Source organism: Pagrus pagrus, assembly GCF_965226575.1.
Source record: "Pagrus pagrus genome assembly, chromosome: 13".
Taxonomy (NCBI): domain Eukaryota; kingdom Metazoa; phylum Chordata; class Actinopteri; order Spariformes; family Sparidae; genus Pagrus; species Pagrus pagrus.
The window spans coordinates 9120372-9134274 of record NC_140197.1 but is presented as its reverse complement, the minus strand read 5'-3'; the positions used below and the strand labels follow the sequence as shown (position 1 = coordinate 9134274).

The 13903-nt window shown below is 42.0% G+C and overlaps 1 protein-coding gene across 3 annotated transcripts; it reads left to right on the top strand.

The window, feature by feature from the left end:
- Positions 1–247: 247 nt before the first annotated feature.
- Positions 248–10794, top strand: LOC311268281 (uncharacterized protein). Of its 3 annotated transcripts, XM_084371831.1 has the most exons (6): positions 248–609; positions 710–1048; positions 3926–4152; positions 8261–8329; positions 8796–9147; positions 9234–10794. In XM_084371831.1, the coding sequence occupies exons 3-6, from the start codon at positions 4095–4097 to the stop codon at positions 9247–9249; spliced, it is 495 nt and encodes a 164-aa protein (XP_084227957.1). In that variant the 5' UTR covers positions 248–609; positions 710–1048; positions 3926–4094; the 3' UTR covers positions 9250–10794. The 3 variants fall into 3 exon arrangements, 1 of the variants encoding a protein (XP_084227957.1); XR_014623955.1 differs by lacking the exons at positions 8796–9147; positions 9234–10794 and adding an exon at positions 6939–7048 and having other exon boundaries at positions 251–609; positions 3926–4193; positions 8261–8294; XR_014623956.1 differs by lacking the exons at positions 8796–9147; positions 9234–10794 and adding an exon at positions 6939–7048 and having other exon boundaries at positions 252–609; positions 8261–8294.
- Positions 10795–13903: the final 3109 nt, after the last annotated feature.

Sequence of the window (13903 nt, the reverse complement as noted above, 5' to 3'; positions counted from 1 at the left end):
TCACGTGTAGTCCTCTCATAAGGAGCTGTTTCAAGGACTGAAACCAAACTTCTATCAGACAATATGAGAGAGGACACAGTCACAGCTGGACATTTCTTCATGGTTACATGTTGACGTCATCTTTTGCAGGTTGATTGGATGAAGGTTTAAATCCAGAGGTGAGATGTGACTGTAAAACACACGCGCACAACATGGCCGTGCAGGATTCCATGGTTGCTATGTTTTTCTCCAGGTGCATCATTTCTATCAGATCATCATTTAAAAACAAACAAAGCCTGAAACCGTCAACACAACCGACATTTTACCCGTTTCACTCGTCAATCTCTGTAAAGTTTTTGGATTTACTGAAGATTTTTTCACTCCGGATAACAACGAACAACCCACTGAGACTGACAACCGACACACAACCGACTTCCAACATTGAAAATGTGAGACTTGAACACTTTGAAAGTCTCCACCTACAGATTCTGGATGACCACTAAGGCCTCTACCGCCACCTTCATCCTTGGCTGAAAATCAGCACTCCTGCCTCCATCGTGTGCTGACAAACACAATCCTCCACCTAAAGCCTCTGCCAGGAACCTGCACCAGCTCCACCTGCAGATTCTAGTAGATAAATGCAACGCCTCCACCAAAATCTCCACCTAAAGTGTCTTTTATCTTCTGCCTACAGTCTCTGCCAGTAACCTGTTGTTTCCTCCACCTACAGATTCTGGAAGATGGATGAGGCCTCAACCTCCACCTCCATCTGCAACTGAAAACCAACACTACTGCCTCCATCAGTAGATTAGTGCTGACAGACACGAGCCTCTGCCAGGAATCTGCAGCCACCAGCTCCACCTGCAGATTCTAGCAGACACACGCACCTCGAATGTCAACCTGCAAAGATTGTGACAGTACTGTCACCGCGTCTGTCCTCTGCCATCCTCTGCAGCCTGAACCTCCTCCTACAAGACACCCAGAATATTTTCACATCTAACTCTGTGAATTAGGATTTATTTCCATAAAGCCACAGTTGATTGTGGAAAGACAAACCACGACTGTGTTGGTGCGTTTTGAATGAGGTTTGAATGAAAGCTCATCTAAGTTCAGCAAAAGAAAGAAACTTGAAGTCAGATGTCAGAGTATTTCCTTTCTTGACACTGTGAATTTATTTTGTTCAGTTATTACACTTAAACAAACCAAACTTACCGCTCTTATACATCTTTGGGGGGCTACTGGACTGTCGCCTCATGCCGAAATGGTATTACAGTACAGGACAGGCAGGGCTAGCTGCTTAACATGCTAACTTTAGTAAACACCTCTTCAACACAATACAGATATGTCATTGACAGAATGTCAACATTATTGTTTCTTTAATTTTTGCTCATTTTTGGAATGTTTTAAACTGAAATTCTGGTTACATCTTTGTGCATTGCCCCTTTAAAGTGAATCACCTAAAATAATGTTGTTGATGGCAGACAACATTTTTTTTATGTTTTACATTTAAATGTTACTTAAATGTGAACGTTTTGTTGTTAACAAAAGAATGACATTTTTATTAATGGACAAAAACAAAAACAGGTGTATTACACAACAACAGTACTAGCAGGCCTACATTATTTATTATTTTACTATTCAAAATTGGAATTAAAACTGGGAATTTTAATATTCACAATATTAATGTGATCTCTAATCAGAATTTGTCCCTGTTTGAGTAATGAACATTCATCATGCAGTCTGTTTGCTGAGCATGAATGAGGGACAATTTCAGAAATATGATCACACATCTCATTGACTGTACAGACTGTAATTACAGTTTCTGTCCATAAGATGTCAGAGTATGCCTCAAATCCAGAGAGCGAGTGTGTGTGTGTGTGTGTGTGTGTGTGTGTGTGTGTGTGTGTGTGTGTAGGGGAGTAGAAACAAGTGAAATGCAAACATGTTCGAACATGTTCCACTACAGACTATAAGCTGTAAGGAATGGTAAATAAATCAATAATTCATTCATCCATAAGCCTTTAGTTAAAACAACTTTTAGGTGACCAGTTGAGGAAACCCCCATATATCAACTTCTTCAGCATGACACTTGCTTCGTCTGTTATTGTTTTACCATGAGTTTAAATGTGAAAATCTACAACTTTTGACCAGCTGACTCATTAGAAAGTGAGAACATGATACTTGTTGGTGAAGCCAAGAACAATACCAAGAAAGAGTGAATCTGATTCACACTTAGGCTACCTGATTACATTCTAATCAACTGCATCACTTCGGATATTAATTAAATTAGAGGAGGGACTCTTTTATATTCTCTTTTCATGACTTAAAGTATTAGACACTAATACACAAAGACATGCTGATTCAGAGTTACTTCATATATCAGTTAATATACGAGCAAATTAGCTGGATTCTTCTCACACCAAAGTTTATTTAAGGACTATATTTGCTCATTCGCACGCTGATGTGATGATTGTTTGTTCATTTGTTTTTGCTGATAATCTATTTGAGTTGGGGCATGCTGGATGAGCACCCACACATTGGATTTCACCAGGACTTGATGGGATAACTGTGGATTTTTACACCTTTTTGTTTGGAAAGATAGAAGAGAGATGCTTTACAATGTCTTCTTAGAATGTACTGTACTTCACCGGGACATTTGTCTTTAATATGAAGCAGGATGGACTTTGACTGGACAGCTGGAGGCTATAACCTTATTATGTAATGATCACAAACGGTTATCTCATGTGTATGCAAACCATTTAGATGAGGGTCCAACAAAGTTAGTGGATGAATGTTAATGAGCTTTGATAAAGGTTAGAAATATACATAACCATACTCAGGTGATACTTGATATGTTAGATTATAGACAGTGTATTGATAAAGACAGTTCTGTATTATTTCCTGACACCACTGAACAGAACTTTTCGTTGGAAGCATTCGACCTTTTGGGTTTTGTGGGAAAAATCTATTTCTGAGATGTTCTACACTGACATAAACAGTTCTGTCTCTGGACCCTGGAGTGACCTCAAGGGTCAAGGTGCTACAGGGTGTTCTTCAGGGATGTCCCATCTCCTCAGAGCTTTTTATTTTGACAACCCCAAGAATAAATGCTTATTATTACATTCCCTCCCGGGCACTCAGATCAGCCTCCTCCATCAGCCTCACTGTGCCCTCTGCCCGTCTGTCCACCATGGGGTCCAGAGCCTTCAGCCGCTCTGTTCCCCGCCTCTGGAACTCCCTCCCCCCCAACATCAGGAACATTAACTCTCTATCCATCTTCAAATCCCGTCTAAAAACCTACCTCTTCAAACTCTCATACTCACTTTAAGTTGTCTTCCACCCTGCAGTTTTCTGATTTTTATTTTGTTTTTATTTATATGTGTCCTTTGCTCTTTTAAATCGCTGTTTATATGTTGTGTAAGGCGACCTTGAGTGCCCTGAAAGGCGCCATAAATAAAATGTATTATTATTAATAACACCACTGAAATACAAGGAGATGGACATGATATTTACTCATTTGAACAACTCTGTGGAACAATAGAGTGATTACAATTAATGGGAAATCAATATTTGGGAATGACTGGTGATGGAGAAATACTTGTTAAACTCTTGTCTATATTTGACCCTGCTTGACCCAATGTGACAGACAACTTGTGAGACTGTCTTGTTTGCTGAATGTGTAATTTGCATGTACTTACAGAAGCAAGATTGTGAAAAGTCTGTATAAGGAGATGAGACACATAAGGGCATGTACTATGACAACTTGTCATCTGGCACTGGGTGTGACTTTTGTATCCAGAGTTATAAAAGACTGTGATTAACATAATTCTGCGGAGATCTGCAGAAACAGCCTTACAACCTGTAACTGTGTATGGTTCTCCCCTTGCTGCAAGTAAAAGATATTTGATCAAACGTAACTCTCTCTGGTGTTTCTTTCTCTCTGAAGGTTTGGAAAGAATCTATGTAACAGCATAGATTTTTCTGACATTTCTTGGTCCTTCGAGCCGGATCCCAAGAGACCAGTGCTGTTCTGGATGACGACTTCCTGAACCGAATACTGTGCACAGGTCGCTGAAAAGACTCGGCGGCGAGCAAAAGTCCTCCATCTGAAATTGATGCAAACAGAGGCTGGGAACGCGAACTGTTTTCAGAGACCGAGAGGCACCAAAAAGAGTGAGCATCAGCAGGGCTGATAAAAGCGTGGCTGGGTCACGGTAAGACCATAAATGATAAATAGCTGAAACCGGGTTTCACATTTATTAAAGGATTCAGGGAATCCACGAGAAAGGTCTTAATAAAAATTTTAACGAGCAAAATAGAGGTTGCGAGAACCTACAATACTTCCGAGCAGGGAAGACAATACTTCCGAGTAGGGAAGACAATACTTCCGAGCAGGGAAGACAATACTTCCGCGCAGGGAAGACAAAAGTACGTACAATACTTTCTAGCAGGGAAGTAAAAGTGTGAATGTGTGCACAGTGAAGCAGCGGAGTGCCTGAAACCTAACGGTGCAAACATAAAGCACTTGCCAGTTGAAGTAACTGTGTACAAACAAAAGAGGAACGTAGTACTACAAACAATTAGATGAAAAATGGGCTCATGCTCTTCGTGTTGCAGAGCCGAGGCAGAAGAAGCAGGTGATGTAAAATATATGAATTGCAAATACCCAGGGTCGACCCACCACATTAAAAAGTGGTCTAAAAAGTTTTTAATTTAAAGGAAAATTATTGCCTGAACATTGCAACAAATACGATCAAAAGCAAAAAATAACCCAAGGAAACAGAAAAAGTTAGGACTAAGTGCAGCCCAACAGTGGCTGGCAGAATCGACAAATAGGGGGACTAAGGACTAGTTATAGTCTGAATGCATTGGAGTACGAAAGGGCACTTAGGAGAGTGTTGAAAACTGTTTGGGTAAAAGTAAAGGGAAATTGGAGTCATGCTACAGGGCAAGGACAGGTTTTAGGGCCTGACAATAATGTTTTTGTCACTAGGAGGACAAAATTGCAGGAGAGAATAAGAACAAAATATGCTGTGACGGCTGATTGGACTGTCATAGGGAGAACCAGACAGAGAGACGATGAAACCTTTTAGACATTTGCTCAGAGAATGAAAGGAGCGCCAGTTGATAATGCAGCTTATTGGCAGCAATTGAAGAATGTCACCCACCAAAATAGTAAGGAGGAGATCAAGCACTTTGTGCAAAAACACATGGTAAATTTCAATACTGCTACAATGGCAGAGTATGAGGATTATGCCATACACGCTGAAAGACAGGCACAGAATAAGAACAAAATACACATACATTATTGATAGAAGACGACACAGTGTATTACACAAACGAGAGCAGAGAAGGATATAACTATAGAGGGAAAGGGGGTTACAGAGGAGGATTCAGAGGCCGAGGACATAGGCCAAGAGACAGGGATATTTGTCATGTATGTGGGAAGTCAGGACACTGGGCACGAAATTGCCCTGAAAGGAAAGGTAGATTAGGACCGCGAAATCAAGCATGACTATCCGCGGTCGGAAACCTCTGACCCTGGTCAAAGCCAAGAGCAGGCTATGAGAATAGAAGAGAGAAGTGAAGAAGAGGAAGTGTTAAGATTAGATACAGCATTTGCATGTTTACAGAGCAAGCCAGAGGTTGTATGAAATGTAGCAGGAAGAATGATCAACTTCTTGTGTGACACAGGAGCAACAAAAACAGTTATCAGGCCAAGTTGTGCTCCATTTTTGAAGCCTTCAAGACAGAACATTTTTGTTAAAGCAGCTAATGGTAGCTCTTACAACACTTGTCAAAACCTGTGTTGTTTGCAGATCCAGAAACCTATTCTATTTTGCCTTTCACTGAAGCAATTTTAAGGCTTTGAACTGCACTGTAACTTTTATTTTCTCTGTGACTTTTGTTTTCTATTATTGTGAATAGTAATTTTTGCTGGATTTCTGTTGATCATTGTGATAGTTGGGCGACTCGGACCAATTCAGGGCAGAGTAATACCGGGTTCTGGGAATGCCGGAGCTAATAGGAAGAAAAGGTGTTTTTTTTTCCCTATAAAGCTGTTGTACCGCTGGATTGGGGACCAACTCAGGGCCGAGTGGAACCAAGTGGAGACAAGGGGTCTCTTAAGGTTATCACCGCTGGTTGGCTGCTTTTTTTTCAGAATTTGTAGCGTAAACAAACTGAATTCACGGTGATGACCGGGTCTTAAGGATAAATATAAAGTGCACTGGGACGAAGGCATAGGAAATCTATTCTATTTTAGCCTACTTTCCTATTTCTTAACTTGTTTTAATGTTTTGTTTTAATGTCTTTGTAGATGAAGCACATACTTTTATTGCAGAACAGGAATTTGATGTTACTCTTCTCCGCGATATGCAAATCACCGCACCTGATTCAGAGAAATCAGGTTCGGAAAAAAATAGGCATACATACGGATGAAGATCTCATGTTTTGACCTGAACGGAAACCATTCCTACCACGCTCTCTGTTTAGATGGGCAGCAATATTGAGCCATGGGTCAAGCCATGTCTCAACAGGAGGGATGGTACAGATAATAAACAGAGTATATAATGCACCAGGATATACAAACTACTCTACTACTAATAAATGTTGTTTGGCATGCCAAATATGTGCTAAATATAACCCGCAGGGCAATATCAGACAGACCAGGAGAAAGTTTCCTGCGCCTGAACACCCATTTCAAGTTATACACATGGATTTCATTGAACTAAACAAATGTGAAGGCAAAAAATACTGTTTAGTGATCATCGATGCATTTTCCAAATGGGTAGAAGCATTTCCATGTGTTAGTCCTGATGCACTGACAGTTGCAAAAGCCTTATGCAGAGAAGTCACGCTCTACAAAACACCTACAGATAAAGCTGAGGATAATTTGTTGACACACATGAGAAAAATGTTAAAAACTAAAGAAGTAACAGAAGTAAATGTCATTCCAGAACCAGAAACATCAGAAGAGGTACCGCCATTGAAACCAGGAGACTGGGTCTTTGTGAAAGTAATCAAGAAGAAAAACTGGACAAGTCCTAAGTGGGAAGGTCCATATCAGGTATTGCTAACTACCCCCACTGCTGTAAAGATAAAAGAGAGACAGACGTGGATACATAACACGCATTGTAAAAAGCAACACATGCTATCAGAGTAAGGTGGAAGTATCAGTCACAGGTTAAGTGTGTGAGTGAAAAGTCTGGCTACAAAGGGAGGCAGATCATATAGAGATCTGTCTGTCTCAAACCAGTGAAGAAACAGAGAACACACTCGCACCATTTAAACATGGGACTGATAGGACTCCTGCTCTGTCTGCAGTCGTTGCTGTTAGTGATTAGCAGTGCGCCCATTAGAATGAAAAGAAACGCGTCAGGCATTCAGGTAGTGTTAACTGAAGGGAGAACTTCATCACTCCGGTTTGACTGGTTAGATGCACTAGGGGAAGATGGAACTAAATTGAGAATCCACACACCTGACTACTACAGCACTGCACCTAAATACATTTGTACCTCCACCATGTAATTGGGCCAGGGTAATGGCAAGCAGTGATAGGGGATGGGTTAATGCAGCACACAGACAGAGAAGCAGATTTAAAATTATCCAGAGCGGAACTGCATGCCTTTATACAGGCAAAAATGATAACAGGAAATGCAATGAAGTGACAGTGACAGTGACAAATCCTCAGAGTTCTGACACTGGTGTCTACTATATTGGGGCCAGTCTTGGGGGAAAAGATCCTCTCCGTATATTTTCCATTGTAGTAGAGGGGAAGCGAGCTAAAGAGAGTGTCCAGGATGTCACACAGGCTCAAACTGAGAGTACGACACCTATGCCCCATGCTGAGAACAGAGGAGTAAAGTTTTTGACTAACTTGACTATTGATGATGTCTTTGCTATAGAAACTGGAGACATTGGCCAGAATTTGTGGCTATCATGGATGAGGTACACAGCCCAGAGTCTAAATATGTCTAACTGAATTGCATGTGCTAGGATAACTACTAATTCCAGTGAAGAGGGGTTGGTATGTGTGTTGAAGATGTTTGACAAAAAATACACCCCTACTACTACAATGTGTAGGAACATGGCAGCCTTGTTGACACGAGTGTGCCTGAGCATGTGACTAGCTATGCTGCAAATTATTCCTCCTTCACCAGGACAAGTGATGCGGGGAGAAAAGTGAAAAAGTTCCCTGCAGACTGGTGTCTAGACAAAACCAATGTAACAGAAAACAATGGTAACCTGACAAGTGATCTGTTCCTAAACCAATCCACAGGTGTGACTGACATATGGTGGCTGTGCGGGGATAGGAGGCTTAGAGCTCGGTTGCCAGCTGACTGGGATGGTGAGTGTACGCTAGTCAATGTTATCCTACTTTTTACGGCTTTTGGAATTGAACTCCTCCCTACACTTAACAAGCACACATGGTCGTAGACAGAAAAGAGAATTGTCTGACACTCCCTCTGCATATGAACCTGTATGGATTGATGCAATCGGGGTGCCACGTGGTGTGCCTAATGAGTTTAAGGCCAGAGGAGAAATATCTGCAGGCTGGACAGCTGTTATACCCTTCTTTGGGCCAATCATTGAGACGAGCAAAAACACTGCCTGGATTAATTATATGTATTATAATCAGCAGCGTTTTGCTAATTACACTAGGGATGCCGTAAAAGGATTGAAAGAGCAGCTACACTCAACTTCCCTTACTGCATGGCAAAATAGACTTGCGCTAGACATGTTGTTAGCTGAGAAAGGAGGCGTGTGTAAAACTTTTGGTTCAAGTTGTTGCACCTACATCCCTCTCAACACAGCCCCCGACGGAAGTGTGACCAGAGCACTGGAGAGTCTGACTTCTCTCTCTGAAGAGTTGGCCGAGAACGCAAGCGTTGATGACTGGACTGACTGGTGGGAGAAACAGTTTGGTAAATATGCAAGTTGTTCTGTTCTAGTCTCCCTCATTATAGGAGTGGTGGTCCTCAGCGTGGTGTTCTGCTGCTGTGTTCCTTTGCTGAGAGGCCTGCTGGAGCGATTCATCAGTCGTTCGGTGACAAAGACTCTCATTGCTGAAGCTGTGGAAGGAGAGTACGTGGATCTGCTGAGATTCAATCCCGGCAATAAGTACTACATCCCCATCTTCCCAAATACCAACAGTAATGAATGCAGGTGAGGTGACAAAGTGTAAGCCCAGAGGCATGTGCATAGCGTCTGTCAATTCTCACCCTCCTGAAGCAAGGTGTTCTCCCATTCAGGAGTGTGGACCGTTAATATCGGCGGTGCACCAAGTCTTTACACAGAGCTGTCGTCATTGTTCCACAAGTTTGCCTGGCCTCGCCCCTGGACAGTATATGATTATGCTTCTCAATGATGATGTATTATCAGTGATTACCATGATGCCTTGCTCCTGTATAAGAATGACTAATGACTGTTTGATGAAAACATATTCTTCTGTGATCTCGGCCTTTTGAATTGTTTGTGGCTTTGTGAAAATACAGGAAACTTATTTGTTGAAGTGAATGACATTATATTCAATAAATGCTTTGTAATTGTGAAGAGTTTAAACAGGAGGGAAATGATGGAGAAATACTTGTTAAACTCTTGTCTATATTTGACCCTGCTTGACCCAATGTGACAGACAACTTGTGAGACTGTCTTATTTGCTGAATGTGTAATTTGCATGTACTTACAGAAGCGAGATTGTGAAAAGTCTGTATAAGGAGATGAGACACATAAGACACACATAATATAAAAGACTGTGATTAACATAATTCTGCAGAGATCTGCAGAAACAGCCTTACAACCTTACTGTGTAAGGCAAGGCAAGGCAAGGCAAGTTTATTTGTATAGCACAATTCAGACACAGGGCAACTCAAAGTGCTTTACAGGCGCATACAATTACAGTAAAACATTTAAGATACATTAAAACAAAACATTAAAACAAGTTGAGAAATAGACATTTAAACAAAACATTAAAACAAGTTAAGAAATAGACATTAAAACAAAACATTAAAACAAGTTAAGAAATAGGAAAGTAGGCTAAAATAGAGAAAAAATAAAAGTCACAGTGCAGTTCAAAGACTTAAAATTGCTTCAGTGAAAGGCTGTGGCAAACAGAAAGGTCTTCAGCCTTGATTTAAAAGAGGTGAGAGTCGGAGCAGACCTGCAGTTTTCTGGGAGTTTGTTCCAGATGTGTGGCGCATAGTAACTGAACGCTGCTTCTCCATGTCTAGTTTTGACTCTAGGGACTGAAAGCAGACCTGAGCCTGATGACCTCAGAGGTCTGGATGGTTCATAACGTGGTAGCAGATCAGAAATGTATTTTGGCCCGAAACCATTCAGTGCTTTATAAACCAACAACAGGATTTTGAAATCTATTCTTCGACTGACAGGAAGCCAGTGTAAAGATCTGAGAACTGGAGTGATGTGATCTACTTTTTTGGTTCTTGTTAGGACTCGAGCAGCAGCGTTCTGAATCAGCTGCAGCTGTCTGATGGATTTTTTAGAGTCCTGTAAAGACACCGTTACAGTAGTCGAGTCTGCTGAAGATAAATGCATGGATAAGTTTTTCTAAATCCTGCTGAGACATAAGTCCTTTTATCCTGGATATATTTTTAAGATGATAGTAGGCCGACTTTGTAATTGACTTAATGTGGTTGCTGAAGTTCAGGTCTGAGTCCATTATTACACCGAGGTTTCTGGCTTGGTTTGCAGTTTTCAACATTATAGATTGAAGCTGAGCAGAGACTGTGAGTCGTTCTTCCTTGGCTCCAAAAACAATTATTTCAGTCTTATCTTTGTTTAACTGAAGAAAACTCTGACACATCCAATCATTGTATGATTCTCCCCTTACTGCAAGTAAAAGATATTTGATCAAACGTAACTCTCTCTGGTGTTTCTTTCTCTCTGAAGGTTTGGAAAGACTATGTAACAGCATAGATTTTTCTGACAACTGGTTGGAGAGATACATTCTGTTTGTAACATATTGGATTATCTGGGTTTTTACAGAAAAGTATCAGTTAAATTGCTCGCTAAGAGAATATAGTAAGATATGTAAAGTATCAAAGCACTTCAATGTATTCAAATATTAAGTCTAGTTACTGCAGATTGTAATTGAATTGATATGTAATAACAACTGTTCTGAACTCTGAGGTGTTTCAAGATTATAACAGAGGGTTACATATACAGTCCCTGAGCTGATAACCTTTTCTGTTGTGGATTAAGCACATTCCAAATTTAGTAAGTGGCCTGTTTCCCCAAAAGTTAAAGAAACTCATTTTAGAATAATTCATAAGATTTATCCAGAGTTTCTTAAACAAAGGTTTACATTTGAAGTGGACCCCTGTACCTTCTGTAAAGACACTGAAGAAACATTGGAACACGTTTCTGTTTCGCCCTGTGTCCCGAATATTTTAGTCAGATATAATAAATTGGATATCACTAAAGTCCTAAAGTCCGTCCTCTGATCTCTTTTATATGGATCATCTGAACTCATTTGTTTCTGACATGATTAATATAAATTTACTTTGGATATCATATTCAGTGTAGTGATTTGTAGATTGATTATTGATTACTCTTTTTTGTACTAATTGTACATAGCCTATATCCTCCAGGAGATATTGAATGTTTTTTTTTGTTCCCAACTTTGCACTTAAAAAGAAAAACAAACCTACACATTGATTATTTATGTGTTAAGTGGATGAACATATGGACACGGGGGGATTGATTTAATATACATGAAGAGTTTATACAGAGCCTAGACACACACACCGGTTGGAAATGGCTGCGTTATGAAGAGCCTCTTGGCCTTTTGACCCTTCTCCATTACAGACAGTAGCTGGTTGTGATCTTCATCACTCCTGATGAGGAACTCTCCTGATGTCGCTGTGTGGGGATGTCTACGGTGGCATCCGCGTGCAGACACCGGCTCTAGTGAAGCTCTGCGAGCTTTGACTTCCACGAGACTTCATCTCCAAAGATTATCTGAATCATCGACCTGAACACACTGAAGGAATGACAACACTGCCGCGTCCTAATGAGAGCACACGGCAGAAGTCGACGAGTGTGTGTGTGTGTCTCTGTGTGTCACAAAACAATGACAACAAAGTTTCCAGAACTTTATTAAAACATTATCACACAGCAGTTGTCATTTTATGGCGGTCATGTAACTTTGTGAGGGAGTTGTTAACCGTGGCACGGAGCTCATCTCGGTTGTATATCTGCCACATACTTCGTCTACCTCCGTGCGCCATTCTTCAGGATGGGGACGTCACTCCGCTCAGAGGGAGACGGCACGTTCTGAGTCCGGAAATTCTGGCTCGCGCCGATTAGCTCAGTTGGTAGAGTTGGTGTCCCATGTTCAGAGGCTTTGTCCTCGCTGCAGCATCGAGTCCCGGCCTGGGGCCCTCCGCCTCTCTCTCTCTTCCTGTTTCCTGTCATTTCTCAAGTCGTACTGTCCATAAAGGCCAAAAAAAAAAAAAAAAATTAAAAAAGAAGGGTGTAGCCTGCGTTCATGTAGACGTGGTGGTGGTTCAGCCATTGTCAAGTGCATCGATCCCGTCCATTGGTCTGTGCGCTGCTTGGACGCAGTTAATGCAGTTAATGCCGCTGCATTCTCAGAGGAGAATTCAGCAGCATTAACATGAAGTTTCATGTCGTTGTGGAGTGCCTCTGGTGTCCACAGGATCTGCTCCCTCTCATTGTTGCCAACTCCTCGCTAAGGAAAGTTGTTATTGGCTGCCCTCAAAGTTTCTAGAAATTGCTAAAATGACTGTAAGCCAGGGCGGGATCCAGTCAGCGGCGGCTTCGCGCATGCGTGAGTCATTTGCAGTCTGGACGCGGAGGGGTGAACATCTCCTCCTCTGACTGCAGCTGTGAGGGACTGGGCTGCCTGTGAGTGCTTTAAGACGAGGGCGGCACCCGCTGCTCGTTGAGAAGAGTAACGATACGTGTTTTCACGTCAGAGTCTCCAATAACACCAGAAAAAGTTGTTAGATTTGTTGATGGTCGCTTTTTTGAAGAAGAGTCGCTGGAGTGGTCTGAATACTCGCTGAATATAGCGACAAGGCGCCGAGTTGGCAACACTGCTTCCTCTTCGTTGTGTAGGCCTATGTGAGCAGCCGCTCAGCCATTCAGTGGAGGAGGTCGTGTGCCTGTATTGGCGGAGTGTCGATGCTGTGAATCAAAGTCATGAGCGTGAACGGGACCGTGGATACTTGCCATTCGAATAGACCTACCTCCTCGCGAGTTTCGCTGTGGAGTACTTCAACTTCCTCGTTCGCCGTAACGTTGCTGTGTAATAATGCTTTCAGTGGATAATGAGGCGGTGTTGACTTGTCTTTGGTTTCCACACCATTACACAGGTGCGTGAGGAGGGTTCCCTCTCTGGAGAGGAGGGATGGAGAGCTGCGAGCTTTGACTTCCACGAGACTTCATCTCCAAAGATTATCTGAATCATCGACCTGAACACACTGAAGGAATGACAACACTGCCGCGTCCTAATGAGAGCACACGGCAGAAGTCGACGAGTGTGTGTGTGTGTCTCTGTGTGAAACAAAACAATGACAACAAAGTTTCCAGAACTTTATTAAAACATTATCACACAGCAGTTGTCATTTTATGGCGGTCATGTAACTTTGTGAGGGAGTTGTTAACCGTGGCACGGAGCTCATCTCGGTTGTATATCTGCCACATACTTCGTCTACCTCCGTGCGCCATTCTTCAGGATGGGGACGTCGCTCCGCTCAGAGGGAGACGGCACGTTCTGAGTCCGGAAATTCTGGCTCGCGCCGATTAGCTCAGTTGGTAGAGTTGGTGTCCCATGTTCAGAGGCTTTGTCCTCGCTGCAGCATCGAGTCCCGGCCTGGGGCCCTCCGCCTCTCTCTCTCTTCCTGTTTCCTGTCATTTCTCAAGTCGTACTGTCCAT